Source organism: Anguilla anguilla, chromosome 18 (assembly GCF_013347855.1).
Source record: "Anguilla anguilla isolate fAngAng1 chromosome 18, fAngAng1.pri, whole genome shotgun sequence".
Classification (NCBI taxonomy): Eukaryota; Metazoa; Chordata; class Actinopteri; order Anguilliformes; family Anguillidae; genus Anguilla; species Anguilla anguilla.
Genome location: NC_049218.1, coordinates 25,426,192 through 25,441,910, shown reverse-complemented (window position 1 = coordinate 25,441,910; position 15,719 = coordinate 25,426,192). Strand labels below are relative to the sequence as shown.

Below are 15,719 nucleotides of genomic sequence, written 5' to 3'. Positions count from 1 at the left end.
TTGAGCAAATGACTTTTATTAATAAGAGTGGCTTTATCTAAAAGCATGCAACCATGTGAGAATCTACAACTAGTTGGAGCTGCTGCTGCACAGACAGGTAATGGGAGCGACAGCAAACTGGTACACAGGAAAGTAGGAATTCATTTTCACTGCTCAAAATTTTACTTAAATGTCGATATAGCTGGTGGCAACAACAAAAAAATACCCAAAAGGTCCACACAGTAAATACTGCGAGAGATGAATTACATACTCTACGCATGCAGAAAAAATTAGAGAATCAACTACTTTCATCAGAGGATTAAGAAGCTGAGATGGAATTCATGCCAAAGTGGGGGCTGGATTGAAAAAAAGGTACGTTTTGGCATTGGGGTAACAGCTTTTAAACTGCGTTAGCTGGCTTGGAGACGCGGCGGCGAGGTCGCGCCCCTCCGGGGGGTGCTCAGCCCCCGGGGCGCCGGCGGAGGGCCCGCGCTGGGGGGTCAGCGGCGGACGGTGGTCCAGCCCTCGTCGTCCGTCTCGTCCTTGATGCGGCGCAGGTTCTCGGCGTCTTTGTCCGAGCGCCAGGCGGGCTTCTCGTCGTCGCCCTCCTGGGGGGGGTCGGCCCGGGGCGGGGTGTCCCGCTCCTCAACCTTGCGCTCCTCCCTCTTGTCCTCCCCGCTGCGGCGCCAGGACCCACCTGCTGGCACACGAGGGGGGGGGGGGAGGGCGGTACAGTTACCAAAGGCCCGTCCGCCACCAAACCCTCCGACTGGACAGCTTCTGAGGAGCGCCGCCTTGCTGACCAGTAGGAGGGTGTGGGTAATTACAGCAGAGCTGATTGGCCAGCAGAGCCAGAGAGGAGGTCAGGTGACCAGGGGAACAGTCATCAGCAGACTGACTAGATACATCTGCATTCTGCACCCACACTGGCTCTGTTCCTACTAATCTCAACCCAGAGGACAAACACACAATCTCTCTCACACACACACTCTTCCTCACTTCAGCCTTGCCAAACCCCACCCTGCCTCACCTTCTTCTGGTTCTCTGGCTGGCGGTTTGGGTTCACGGTCCTCCCTGCGGTCTCTGTCGCGACGGTCACGGTCATCTCGTCGGTCGCGGTCGTTGTCCTCGCGGCGGGAGTCCCTCCAGCTGCTGGTCTCTTCGGTCGCTGGCCGCCTCCAGGCTCCACCACCCTCCTCCCTGGAAGCAGAAATGTAAAAGGTCACCCAGGTAACCGCACCACGGAGCAACCATCACCCAGGTAACCGCAGCGTAGGAATGCATCACACATCAACATCGCCCAGGCAAGACCGTGGTCAAATCTGGAATGGTCTCAAAGTACCATTGACAGGGCAGAAACAAAATGGTGGGAAAGAGGAAGGAGATAACTGGTCCAGAAGTGGAACAGGCACACAGGGCCACTCCAGAAAGGAGAGGCCTGGTCTAGTAGTGGAACAGGCACACAGGGCTACTCCAGAAAGGAGAGGCCTGGTCTAGGAGTGGAACAGGCACACAGGGCTACTCCAGGACTGGGGTAGGGGAACCGGGACTCACCGTGGTGGTGGTGGACGGCGTTCTTTGAACCGTTCGCCCGACTCTCGCTCTTCTCCGTCTCTGTTGTCGCCATCGTCCCGATCGTCGCTCTCACGGGGGGGTCCCCAGCTATCCTCCCGCGCCTTCTCCCTCTCTCGCCATCCACCTGCAAAAGCCACCATTGGACACCTTACTTGGCTTTAAAGGGCATCTAACAAGTTCCAGCAGTGAAGCAGAGACACTAAATGTGTACTGTACCGATGCTTATTCCCTTGTCTTTCTGCTCTGGCCCTCCCATTTCTCCCAACGGAACCCACGTACCTGGCCTACCCAAGGGTTTCCAAGGTTTGGCATCTTCTCCACGACGAGGACCTTGGTCGTCTCCGCCTCTACGGCCTGGCCTCTCGTCATCCCCTCCTCTCCTGGGGCCGCGGTCGTCATCGAAAGCTCTCCTCGGGCCCCTGTCCTCATCGAAGGCTCTTCGGGGTGCTCGGTCTTCATCGAAGCCTCTTCGGGGTCCACGGTCATCGTCGAAGGCTCTCCTGGGGCCCCGGTCATCGTCGAAGGCTCTCCTCGGGGCCCTGTCCTCGTCGAAGCCCCTACGGGGGCCCCTGTCCTCGTCGAAGGCTCTCCTGGGGCCGCGGTCCTCGTCGAATGCTCTCCTCGGGGCCCTGTCCTCGTCGCCCGCTCTCCTCGGCGGACGGTCCTCGTCTCCGGCCCGGCGGGGACCGCGGTCGTCATCGAAAGCTCTGCGGGGGCCGCGGTCGTCGGCTCCGCCCCGGCGGGGGGCGTCCCCTCCCCTCCTGAAGGGCAGCTCCCTCTCTTCGTCCCGCGGGGCCTTCTCCTCGTCGCGGCCCTCCTGGCGCCAGTCCCTAAGCAGCACAGAGACGGGTCAAACGCCTCAGAACAGGAAATCAGCACTCACGGGCGTTCCCATATTACAACCTTAATTCCATTTCCTGTGCGTCAAAACCCAGTAATTCCCACCCGACCACCTGATTTATGCCAAGTTTAAAGCCTTTTCTGCCAACAGGCACGGTTATAATGTAATGTAATGTAATATTAAACGTGACTGAATGACACAGCCAATACAGTACAGCCGGTGGTTTGTGGGGACCTGTGGGTGGAGCTCTGCAGTGGGCAGAGCCATGCTGTGGGCGGAGCCCTGCTGTGGGAGGAGCCCTGCTGTGGGAGGAGCTCTGCTGCGGGTGGAGCTCTGCTGCGGGTGGAGCTCTGCAGTGGGCAGAGCCATGCTGCGGGTGGAGCTCTGTGCACTCACCTCTCTGGCACTGGGCGCCTCCACTCAGACTCCCCGCCTTCGGTGCGCTTCCTCCAGCCTCCCTCTTCCTTCTCGGGCCAGGGCTGATCCTAAAGCAGGACAGCACATCAGCTACACTCTAATCTAACTTTTTCCCTTTCTTTGAACTCACTCACATTTTTTAATAAAGCAAAAGAAAGAAGCAATGTAAAACTTGTTGCCAATTTAAAATCTACCCTGAATTCAAATTTGTCCTTTAAAAGCACCTCTGCTATCCCTACCATCTGTACATATAGGGTTACAGTGTAATGACGATCGCGTAGCACGGCTAACCCTGACACTTGATCGCTGTCAGCGATGCTGCTAATTAGCACGTGTACCCATTGTTTATCTGCAGTGGGAACACGGACAGGCTAGCCAAGTAGCGCAGAAACAGCAGCAGCGCATACAAACGCCGAAGCACCGACATGCCCACAAGCAATGAACCTTGGATTTCAGGGAGCCAATGACACGTGAGCTCCGAGTGGAACCGAACAGTATCTGTGATCTAACATGCGCTAAAGGCTTCCGCGCTAACGGAAGCTAGCGCGCTAGCACGCTAGCACGGGGTTTGTTCCGTGCGTCGCGGTCGACGGCGCGCACCTTGCCGCCGCCGGCTTTTTCCTCCGGGACCCTGCGCTGCTCCTCCTCCCGGCGGCGCTCCCGCTCCTCGATCTCCTGCTGCCGCGCCCGCTGCTTGCGCTCCTGCTCCTCCAGCTTGCGCAGGCGCTCCTGGTACTCCCTCTCCTCCTCCTCCCTCTGCTCCTGCTCCAGCCGCTCCCGCTCCTCCCGCTCTAAGGCGCGCAACAAGGAGACGAAAGGTCAGACAGCGACTGGCTAATCGTGCTTTGGGATGATTAGACTGATACACGTGTGTGTCCCCATTATTGTCTTACAGGCCTCAGTTGAAGCCTTTATTGCAAGTCCCACTGAGACCAAGGTCTCTTTCATTGGAGCCCTGAGCCTCTTTTTCCAGAGTTAACACCCAAAACTAAAATTTAAAATTCATTGTAAAGTTTAGCGAGCAGGAGCACCTTTCTTCAGCTGCTCCTCGTGGATCCTCTGCGCCTCCTCCTCTTTCTGGCGGTAGTAAGTGGTGCGCCGGTCCTCCTTGCGCTGTTTCTTGCGCTCCTCCAAGCGCTTCTTGCGCTCCTCGACCAGGCGCTCTTGGAATTGTTTCAGTTTTTCCTTTGAAGACAAAATGTCGGTTAAGAAACAGATTTGACCTTTTCCTAATCCCAATTTAAGTAGCAAAAAAAAAAACGCAAGTACGCAAAACTGGGATACCTTGTCCCATATCTAAAGAACGTACATACGCAAACACAGCTCCTCAATATTAGGAACCTCGCAGGAAAGGTTCGAAAGCGGGCGCGGTCTCACCTCGTAGATGAAGCTGCGGGCTGCGGTGATCTTGGACACAAAGTTCTCCTTGTCCTCCATCATGCGCGACATCCTCTGCTTGTGCTCCAGGGCCTTCTCCCGCTCCACCTGCATGTTGCTTATCTGCAGAGGCCGGGGGGGGGGGCAGACAATCCGGTCACATCCAGGAACACGGTAATTACAAACTCTCAGCATTTAGGCAGGTTTCCGAGGTTAGGCTACTCTCGCAGAAGCCACCGAAATGTTTTCCTGCTAAATGGTGAAAAAATGACAGCTTTCACAAAAAGGATTGGGGGGGGTGTAAACGCGTGTCCTTACCCTTTCCTCTTCCTGCAGTTCCCATAATTCCATGTCTTTGATGCGCTGCTCCTCGTACGCCTGTTTGATCAGCGGAATCTCCTCCAGACGCTTGGCCCTTTCGAAGTAGTCGATCTGTTGCCAAGCAACAGCATGAAAGTTCAGTCACCCTCCAAAACAGCTGACTGTACACTTCACTGACATTCAACAAGGCACCTCAACAAGACCCCCGTCTACAGTGAATTTAAGCAAATGAAAATACAGATCATTTCATGTAATCTCGGGTTTGAGCGATGTCACTCATGTCACTGGAGAACTGCAGAGTAATGCTGAACTGCGCAGTAACGCAGGCAGAATTGCAGTTACACAGTGTAACGGTAGTAACAGACAGACAGTGAGACTTGCAGTTACACAGTTTAACAAGTGGTGACGGACAGTAAGAATTGCAGCTGTACAGTGCAGCAGCAGTAACGGACAGTGATGTATTAATGCTGCTCAGGGGAGCAGCCTGGGGGGCTTTCCTAACCTTCTTCTCCTGGTTCTTCAGGCGCTCCTGCAGCTCCTTCTTCTCCTTCTCCAGCTGCTCCACCTGCTTGGCCATGATGAAGTCTGGATCCAGCTCTTCCAGGTCCTGCACGCACAGCATAAAGCTCAATCAACCAAACACACACACACACACTGCATTCTCAGCCTCAAACAAACAGTCACCTAATGAGTCTAGTTCCAGCAGAAAACGTTTTTTGTCCATTTAATTCTACTCTTCAATTTCTATCCATAACAACTCATTAAAGCAGACCAGCTGTGAACCTTACAGGCACTGACCACTCCTCACACAATGCCAGTGGGGCCTGGAAAAGACTTCACACAGACAGCAGCATGGAACTATGGGCAGGAACAAGTCTAATGGCTGGAACCTGGCTGGAACGGAAAGCGAACTCTCCCGGCCCCCGTACCTCGATGTCGATGTCCTTGAAGGCCTTGGCGCCCAGCTCGGTCTTCTTGATCTGCTCCAGCCTCTCGCGCACGGTCTTCTTCTTGATCTGCTCGTGCTCCTGCATGATGCGCTCCTTCTCCCGCTCCTTGGCCTCCTGCCGCAGGCGCTCCTCCTCGGCCTTGCGCACCTTCTGCATCTCGGCCTCGCGCTGCTCCAGCTCCTCCTTCTCCCGCTGGATGTTGAGGCTCTCCAGGCGCTCCTTGCGCTCCTCGATGGTCTGCCGGCGGGCCAGGATGCGCTGGTGCTCCTTGCGCGCGTTCTTCAGGTAGGCCGCGATGGCCTGCTGGCTCTGCTCGTCCCGCTCTTGCTGCCGGGGGGCGAGGAGAACCCAGAAACCGTGAGGAAACATCTTTTAGCCGTGCCCACCTCAAAACACAGCACATGGGCTCACTCCACAGAGGGTGAGTATTCGGATTTGACCCCAAACGCGGTCAGACTCGAACCCGGGTCACGGCGATTAAAGGTCGAAGGCGACTTACCAGGATGGTGGGGGGCTTGATGACCTGAATGGCTTTGGCCAGGGAGGAGGACATGGCGGTCAGCTGGTTGCGGATCTGCGCTGAGGGCATGTTCTGCAGGAAGGGCCCCACAGGGGAGTCCTCCTTGGTCGAGTAGTTCAAGTCCGACCCGAAGCTCAGGGTGCGAGAGGTGTGGTCGATTCGCACCTGAGGAGACAAAAACCGCAGCGGGTTAATGTGGATTAGTGGACTAGGCAATTACTCCAAAAATAAGCCATTGCTTGGAAGAACTGCTGCACAAAGCTTTATTTTAATGTCCTGTTGCCCAATCCTCCCTCCCCTTACATTTTTAAAAGTGGATTCTGAAAATGTTTCTGAAAACTTAAATTTGTTCAAAAGATTAAACACTTTACTGAAGATTCTCTGAAATTTCCAACACATTTTTACATTAAGATTAGTCGCTTCCAACTGTATTCTATAGAATCATTCAGCATTTTTTTTGTCAACAGCACTTGATTGCCAGGTGTCCCCAGACTATCACATGACCCTTTTCTATGTGTAAGTCTGGTGGTAAGGCAAAGGCTCCTGGGGTAAGTGGCGGAGTACCTGCAGGTCGCAGTGGCGCGCCGCGTCCACTATGGAGCGCTCTAGCTGGAAGGCGTCCACGAACGGGACCAGGGAGGCCAGCCGGCTGAACTCGATACTCTGGTAGATCTGAGCCACCTGAGCGAGCAGAGAGAGAGGGGCGGGGTGATGTCAGAGGCGTCGGGTAGCCCAATTACGACGGGATCGCGTGTCTGGGTGCACGTGGATGAAACCAGGGAGGAAGACCCAAACAAGGCCCCTGCCAGAGACTGTTAGCTGGATCTCACAGGGGTCATCGTTGCCAGTAGGGTCACCAACGCATCAGGTTTAGCAGTGTTTCGGGTGTTCCGCGGGAAGCGCGCGGGTAACGGGGCGCGGGTGGGGGCGGACTCACCTGCTGCAGCAGCCTGAGGATGGTGTTGTTCTGCAAGTGGGGAACGTACTGCTGGAGGTCCGATTCCTTCTCAGCCTGGTCCCTCACCCAGTTCAGCACCTGCACGGAGTCACAGACCCTCAGAGACAAGGCCTCCTCTTCCTCTACAGCACTAACACACATCACACCGTGCATAAGAAGCAAAGGACGTCAGAGTTAAAAAACAGCGGTTACCTTTGTTACTCTTCCGCAAAGCTTCAGGGGGTGGAAGTCCATCTCCAGCCAGTTGTAGAGCTCCTTCACTTCGGGCACGATGTACTGCAGCAGATTGAACCTCACCTGAAAGAGAACCGCAACACGGTCAAACGTGGGTCAGAGCGTCGACCGCGTTCACAGTACGGTCCCCGGGGTCGAACCCTCCCCGTGCGTCCGGGCCCCGGGGCTCACGGTACCGCGGAGAGGCGGAGCCAGGAGGGGCGGAGCCCAGCAGGGTGGGGGGCGGGGGCGGTACGCACCATGTCGTTGATCAGGCTCTGCCTGGTGGGCGGGGACTGCAGGCCCAGCAGGGTGGCGAGCCGGCGGTGCTTCTCCACGATGATGCCGTCCATGTCCAGGAGGCGGGCGATGTCCGTGCGCTCGGGGGTGATGGGGATGGACAGGGTGGCCAGGAGCACGCGGGTGGACATCCTGCGGGAGAGAGAGCAGGGGGCGACACGGGAGCCGTTAGCGACAGACTCGGGGGCCAGTCGAATCCAGATCCCCACCCTGCACGGAACCCTGGTGGGGATTACCTCTGCATCTCCTCCTGGGTCAGGTTCTTCCTCATCTCGCGGGACAGGTGGTACAGGCGGTGGAGGGTGCAGGCGTGGAACAGGGCGTTCCCGGACTTCCAGAACACCGTCGACACCTTGTTGTAGTAGTTGGCCATCAGCTGGGGCTTCGGGGGCTTCTTGGACAGGGCGAAAAGGCCGTGGATGTCCTCGACTGCCTTGAAAGCTTCCTGAGAAAAGCCATTTAAAAAAAAGAAACATTTATTTCATGTGACAAACACTGAAAATAAACTATCAAAAGAAACACAACAGTACATCAAGCCCCACACGTCATTAGAGAGCAAGAGAGTTACTGCAGTTTGAGTTCAACTTGGATTCTGTTTGCCGTTTGGGTCATTTGTTGGATTCTGAATGCTAATTGTCACTTTCAGTAAATTCTGATTGCTGATTGGCTCACTTGGTGGATTCTGCTAGCCAATTGGCTCATTCAGTGGATTCAGCTCGCAGACTGGCTCATTTGGTGGATTCTGCTTGCTGACTGGCTCACTGGGTGAATTCTGTTCGCTGATTGGCTCATTGGGTGGATTATACTTGCTGATTAACTCATTGGGTGGATTACACTTGCTGATTGGCTCATTGGGTGAATTCTGTTCGCTGATTGGCTCATTGGGTGAATTATACTTGCTGATTGGCTCATTGGGTGAATTCTGTTTGCTGACTGGCTCATTGGGGCGAGCTGGCGTGGCTGACCTGCCAGAGCTCCATGCTGATGGCGCTGTCCAGCTGGACCAGGCGGGTCTCCAGGTGCATGGACTGGCTCTCCGGGTTGTTGAGGTTGATGGCGGTGCTCTGGTTGTGGTGCCGCTGGATCTGGCCCAGGTGCATGCGCAGGTTGTCGCACAGCTTGCGGAACTCGGCCTTGCGCGTGTACTGCAGGCAGAACTTAAAGGCTGCGGAGTGGGGGGAGAGAAGGACAGGCTCCCGCTCAGTCGCTATGGCAGCGGGCGTAGAACAGACGTACATAGCGTACAACAGTTATGCAGCGTTTTCAAGAAAATTCCATGAGGGGGACCAAATACACCATAATTTCTCTGATTTCTGTTTAAACCTGACATTTTAACAGTTAACAGTTCCAAATGTTTTCATGACGAGTGATTCAGTGAAATGACTGTGGGAGACGGGGGGGCCCTGGTGACCCCACTGAGGGACGGGGGGGCACAGGAGCCCCTGCTGCGGGACGGGGGAGCAGACAGACGATGGAGGTTACCTTGCTGGGCGATGTCATGGTAGAGGCGCTCCACCTTGGAGTTGTTACGCAGCAGGTCCAGACACTGGCGGTAGGACTCCCACAGGAACTTGACCCAGGGGGTGAGGAGCAGGCGGTCCGTACGGTCCTGAGTGTCCTCCCCACTCACAGCACTCAGCAGCACACTAGAGGCACAACAACAACCGGTAAAACACACACACACAACAACCGGTAAAACACACACACACACAACAACTGGTAAAACACACACACACACACAACAACTGGTAAAACACACACACACACACACACACACACACACACACACACACACACACACACACACACAACAACCGGTAAAACACGCACACACACACACACACACACACACACACACACACACAACAACCGGTAAAACACACACACACACACACACACACACACACACAACAACCGGTAAAACACACACACGCACACACACACTCAACAACCGGTAAAAAACACACACACAACAACCGGTAAAACACACACACACACACACACACACACACACAACAACCGGTAAAACACACACACACACACACACACACACACAACAACCGGTAAAACACACACACACACACACACACACACACAACAACCGGTAAAACACACACACACACACACACGCACACACACAACAACCGGTAAAACACACACACACACACACACACACACGCATACACACAACAACCGGTAAAACACACACACACACACACACACGCACACACACACACAACAACCGGTAAAACACACACACACACACACACACACACACACACACACACACACACACACACACACACACACACACACAACAACCGGTAAAGCATGCACACACACAACAGGTAAAACACACACACACACAACAACCGGTAAAACACACACACAACAACATGTAAAATGCATACGCACACACACAACAACCAGTAAAACACACACACAGGTACACACACACCCCTTAAGACACACACTCACAAAACCTTAAAGTAATTCACCTTCCTGCCGAGCGCTCTGCCTATGGGACAGCTAGTGGAGCATGTTTTCACAGAAAGAGGTTCTCCTTGCATCTGAATCTGAGTGAGAGTGGGCTCCACCGTACCTCTCGGGGGTCTGGATGTTGTCCAGATCCTCGATGTCCAGCACCATCTGCTGGGACTCCTCCTTGGCCGTCTCGGTCTTCTCCTCGGCCAGCTTCAGGTAGGCCCGGACCACATCCTCCAGGGATTTGATGTTCACCTGCAACGCGAACCCGCTGGAGGTCAGGGCCACGCACCCAATGAGGCGCCTGGGCTGGGACAGGGCTCCCGCGACATTACCGCTAACAGCGCTAGCAGGAGCTGGGGAAGCCATAGCTCGTTTTCCCGCGTTTTTGTACATCATGTCATTTTCGATCTGTGTTTTCTGATTGGCCCAGAATATTTTAGGCGCAGACGTGATGAACTAGCAGAGATTTTGGACAATCTAACAGTGAAAAATCGCATATAAGCTTATTCAGTAGTTTGTGGTTTAAAGCAAGAAAATACAGTTCAATTACTCCGAAGTGGCCATACACAGACTGCAAGTATTTATAACAGCTTCCATTACAGAGAACAACTGTCTGGGCCAATGAAAAACATGCACTAAAAATATCAAGAACTCCAGAATCTGAACCATCCCATTAAGTATGCACAGTGCAGACTTATATACAGCAAGTAAAGAAAGGTGCCTTTCAAAGCCTGTTCAGTCTTCTCCTTCGCGTGACTATTCAATCCAAACAGCACCCAGGAAGTAAATTTGAACTAAATTTTACTGTAAAAAACATACTGAATGCATTGTTTACTGTGCATTTTATAATAAAAGAACGCATACATTTCAATAAATTAATGTAAATTACAAAATAAACTTTTGCACCATCTTTCAATTTGTATTGTCTTTATTCCTATTATTACCATAACTCCTACAACAGTTTTTAAGCTAAACATGCAAAACATGGCAATAAAATTTCCACACACCTATGGAGTTGCTTCCTCTTTGTTCTGAGATACAATTAATCATATTTGCATTATAAAACTTAAAAACAGCCTCCACTTTCTAAAAACATTGGAGGACCGCTGAGCTTACAGCAGCATGGCAGTCCAGCAGCTGAACAAACAAGCGTCTTTTACCACAGTAACTGCAGGGAGAATTCTAGCAGCTTCCTAGGCTAAGTGAATGCAATGCCAGTGAAAGACATGGAAGGACTATGACAAATGTTAATCATTGCAAGATTGAGTAACGCAAGAAAAACGTTACTGAACGTTAGGTAAAACACTGCTTTTTAACTGAGTTAACGCCAACAAATTCGTATTATAGCTAATATGCTTTGCTAACTAGCCAGGTAGCTTAGCCAGCTAGTAAGCTCATGAGCTAGCTAACATCATGGATATAACAATAGAGCCCATGCCTAAATTTCTATGACTGGTCATTTATGATTTTTATGGGGCCAATGGCACAGATCGAATACTGAATATTTCACCACGTGCTGTGCGTAGTGCTGCAATTTCAACCTTCTTCATTCATACTGTACACACCAATCATCAGAAAGCTTGCATCACACGAGCAAAGATATGCTGGCGTCCGCCTACGGGTGCCTAGCGGTACCCTGAAAACACGGGGGCGCTCGCGCTCACGCTCACGCTCACACCCCTCTGTCGGCAGGGCGGTGCCAGGCTGGCGCGGGGGTACTCACCTGCTGGCAGATGTTCTTGTACTGGTACAGGCCCTCCTTAGCCAGGTGGCTCTTGCGCAGGTCCACGCACAGCTCCAGGTACTTGAGCATGATGGGCTCGTGGATCTTCTGCCATGTTCGGTGCTTTTTGCTCTTGATGACATCGTAAAGGACGTCCAAGGCTGGCTGCTTCTTGCCAACCTCAAGGAACTCTGCAGGGAGGAGGGAACGACAGCGACCGTCAAGCCGGGGCGTGTCCTCTTCCCCAGCGCGGGGCTGACGCCGCTTAAAAGGAGGGATGCTCACAACCCGCTATTCCACAGGACACTTCAGCACCACAAACCAGGGTACTGTTCAAAAAGTTAAATACGCCAAGAAGAAAAAGAAAACTTGTCTGGGCCCCACATTACACTTATTGCTGTGTTCCTCTCCCCCCCCCCCCCCCCCCCCAAAATCTGGAATTCCCGATTGTGCCTCAAGTTACCCCTACTTCAGCGGCACCCATGGGCATGCAGCACTGCAGCCGCGGCACACGCACTGCTCCACAGCACTCTCAGCTGCAGGGACGAGCGCTTGGATGATTTCGGCACTCCAGTACCAGAGGGAATTTCGATGGTGTGCTGGAGCGCTAGTTTGCATTGGGGGCGCTGCTCCCAATGCAAGGGGTGTGCAGAGACAACACTGTCTGTTAAACCCGGGAGGGACGCATCCCTGCTCCCCGTCCCGCACGGTTATCTCCCAAATGCATCTGTCCACGTGCTGAGAAATGCATTCAACAATTCAAAGGCGTTGTTTTATCGCGCGCAACAACTGGCCATAGTTTCATTTCATTACATTACATTACAGGCATTTAGCAGACGCTCTTATCCAGAGCGACTTACACAACTTTTTACATAGCATTTTACATTGTATCCATTTATACAGCTGGATATACACTGAAGCAATTCCGGTTAAGTACCTTGCTCAAGGGTACGACGGCAGTGTCCTTACCCGGGAATCGAACCTGCGACCTTTCGGTTACAAGCCCAGTTCCTTACCCACTGTGCTACACTCCGTCCTGTTTAATGCCACTTTTTCAGAATTCAGAAAGAAAATAAAAAATAAGCAGAGATGGACTTGCTAAGCACAAAGATAGACGTGTACGAATTAAGGGTTTGAGAGAGATTTTCATAAGGATGTACTGTTAGTTTCCCCTCGTGTGTAATAATCCAAGTTTACACTTCCGAATACGAACATCATATTTTTGTGAATGAAATGAATGAGAAACATACAACTGAGAAAAATGAAATCAAACTTTTAGAACAATACTTTCAGAAAGCTTAGCATTTATGGAGTAGCATTTTAAATGCCATCTAACGGACTTACTTACAGAATATTTTGGCTAAATAATATGAAACTGTGCCTGCCAACAAATACACAAAATGGTGGAAAGTCTGTGCGCCATATATTGTGCTCTCAGTACTTTTATTTTAAGAGTTCAAGGTGCAGTATATAATAAAAACCATTGCAGCTCCCATTAATGCCGCCACCATGTTGACTGGCATTCTGACAAACGGCACACTAAAATCAAATGGGATGCACATGTCACCGTCACAATGTTGAAAACTCCACCACTGCTTATGAGTCTGTATGGCTAAGGCCATTCATTTTTGTACAGTGTAGTGGATGTTTTGACACTTCAGTATGGGCACCAGTTCGTAAGAAGGACCCATGCAGACCTGGCATACTTGTTCATGAAGTGGGCAGCTACTTGTTCTGAATCACCCTTTTTATACCGCTCAATAACAGGTGCTCTAATTAACTTTCGGTACACACTTCCATCTGGAGTTACTTATGATGTAGACACGTTACACTTGTAACGCGCGTTACATCCGTTTTAACCTATGTCTTATTGTCTGCAAGGAATAACCGCGGAAAAACGCCACTACGCAGAGAATACCACTGTAAACTGCAAGGAGAAACATCACTGTAAAACACAGCGGCAGACCACTAATCCTTACTTCTGCTGGACACACATAACACGACCAAAAATAAGTAATGTTAACTCAGGATGGCGAATATAAAGTACTGTTCTTTGTATGAAAACCGTCTGGACCAGTTGAAAATATACAGGACATTTAAAGTCATTTCAAAGTTAAGTATACCTTCACAGCTACAACGTTAGCTAATTTACTGTACATGTAGATAACAACATGAAGCAGAGAAAATATTAGTGTTTAGATTAGTTAAATTAACATATAACTTAGATCGGGCCCTGACCGAAATCAACATTCAACAGAATACCCCTGGACACAAAGGGTTAACGACCTAGCTAGCTAGCATTAGGAGGAAAACAACTCCGGCTTACATAAGAACTTGCAAATAACTTTAATGACACAACCCGAAGACCACATTTCTGCATGAGCGACCTCATCAACACTCAGAAAGATGCTAGCCGTAACTAATAGCGGCTAACGTTCGTTTACCTGGGTAGCTGAAAGCTCTAGAAAACTATTCACTAGCACGTTAGCTCGTTGGCTAGCAGATTCGGGGTGAAAATATTTCACATAGCAATGTGCGCAATACACCTAAGTGAAGTAAGAACTTTGGACATAAGCAAGTAACCAAGTTAGCAAAACTTGAAATCTAATCATAAAGACGGGAAAATACGTGAAAGTGCGTAACTTCTAATGTCCAGAATGTGGATGCCTTCAGCTACCACTGAACGTATGGGCTAAATTATGAATAAGCGTTTCTTTCCAACATGGCTTCCCCGCCATGCCGTGCCGTGCAGACCTGTCTAAGCGACTCGCCGACTGACGACCAACGAAAACACCCTGTAATAAACTCACCGTTTGCTCTTTTTAGAGCGTTCTCCGGACGCTGAAAATATGCCGGCATAGTTGTCGCTTGCTTCTAACGAGGATTTCGAGATGTGGAAGATATTTCTTCAGAAATCCCTGCTAGCCATCCGCGCCACACTTAACTCGCTCTGTCAACCTCCGGAGAAAGGAATGACGCAAACGCGTGACCCTTCTTCATGACCCGAGTTCCCCGTATGTACTGGGTGAGGCGCGGAAATGCAATAGATATGTATGTTCTAGATAGGATGGGAGAATTTATTTTTCACATTGGCTATGATTACCCCAAATACTGCCACAAAATATGTGAATATCCCTGAAACAATGAATTTGTTCGTTCAAAGTACTGGATTTTATACATAGATAGAAACTCATGTTAGGAATTTATGACATATTCTCTTTTGACAATAATTGCAGGCTTGTCTTTCAGCTATTTTCATCTCATGTCAAAATCTACATTTGTGCTAAACTAACAGTGTAATGTATTCAAATTAATGCAATCCAATGAACCCTGTAACAACACATCCCTTTCTAACTGAGAATTCAAAGTATGACCTACTCAATTTTATGTGGTTGTTATATTTCATTACATTGAAATGTAACATTGCATTCATTTAGTAGATTCTCTAACGCAGAGCAACATACAGTATAACAGAAACATATTGTACGTGCACCTGATTAATATGGGCAATAGTGCCATATCTGGCTCACACAACATTCCCAGACCAGTGAGTAAAGATGCAACATCACTAAAGCAATACTGCTGAGTTTACTATACTAATCAAAACCTATGTCCAAACTGTAAATACATACAGGCTACATCCATAACAAGACCTGGGAAACAAAATAATCATTAAAAAAAAAAAAAATCCAAAACCATTAAAATATCATAACATGAATTGGCACAAAGGTTGGGAGTGCTACATGGTGGGCATCTTGTCCATTGAAGTTCAGATGACATACAGAACATTCTTGGTCTGGGAACTAATGTGAAGTCTGATCAGATGTGTTGTGAGTCACCAGCAGTCTGTCATAGCTGATTATGCTGTTCTGATTGTTGTGGACAGCATCCCATCGCTGCAGGGACAGCATGGAGAAGAAGCTTGTTTGGGATGCATAGCCAGTGTGTCCGGTGTGACAGGAATAGGTCTGTTACCGATTTCAAAATGTGGCACTTACCAGCCAGTTTTCACAACAAAGGGATATAATTAATCTGTTCAGCTAAACACCACAGTCCTC

The 15,719-nt window shown here is 50.6% G+C and overlaps 1 protein-coding gene across 3 annotated transcripts; it reads right to left on the bottom strand.

The window, feature by feature from the left end:
* On the bottom strand, positions 1 to 14,644 carry eif3s10 (eukaryotic translation initiation factor 3, subunit 10 (theta)). Of its 3 annotated transcripts, none has more exons than XM_035400373.1 (22): positions 14,472 to 14,644; positions 11,662 to 11,852; positions 10,054 to 10,190; positions 8,934 to 9,097; positions 8,417 to 8,616; positions 7,688 to 7,896; positions 7,412 to 7,583; positions 7,131 to 7,235; positions 6,918 to 7,016; positions 6,545 to 6,661; positions 5,960 to 6,145; positions 5,440 to 5,787; positions 5,013 to 5,117; positions 4,508 to 4,621; positions 4,190 to 4,312; positions 3,844 to 3,997; positions 3,413 to 3,603; positions 2,792 to 2,880; positions 1,834 to 2,384; positions 1,534 to 1,678; positions 1,010 to 1,179; positions 1 to 679 (listed from the first exon to the last, which is right to left on the bottom strand). In XM_035400373.1, the coding sequence occupies exons 1-22, from the start codon at positions 14,518 to 14,520 to the stop codon at positions 480 to 482; spliced, it is 3,819 nt and encodes a 1,272-aa protein (XP_035256264.1). In that variant the 5' UTR covers positions 14,521 to 14,644; the 3' UTR covers positions 1 to 479. The 3 variants fall into 3 exon arrangements, with proteins under 3 accessions (XP_035256264.1, XP_035256265.1, XP_035256266.1); XM_035400374.1 differs by having other exon boundaries at positions 1 to 676; XM_035400375.1 differs by having other exon boundaries at positions 1,843 to 2,384.
* Between the last annotated feature and the right edge of the window lie 1,075 nt (positions 14,645 to 15,719).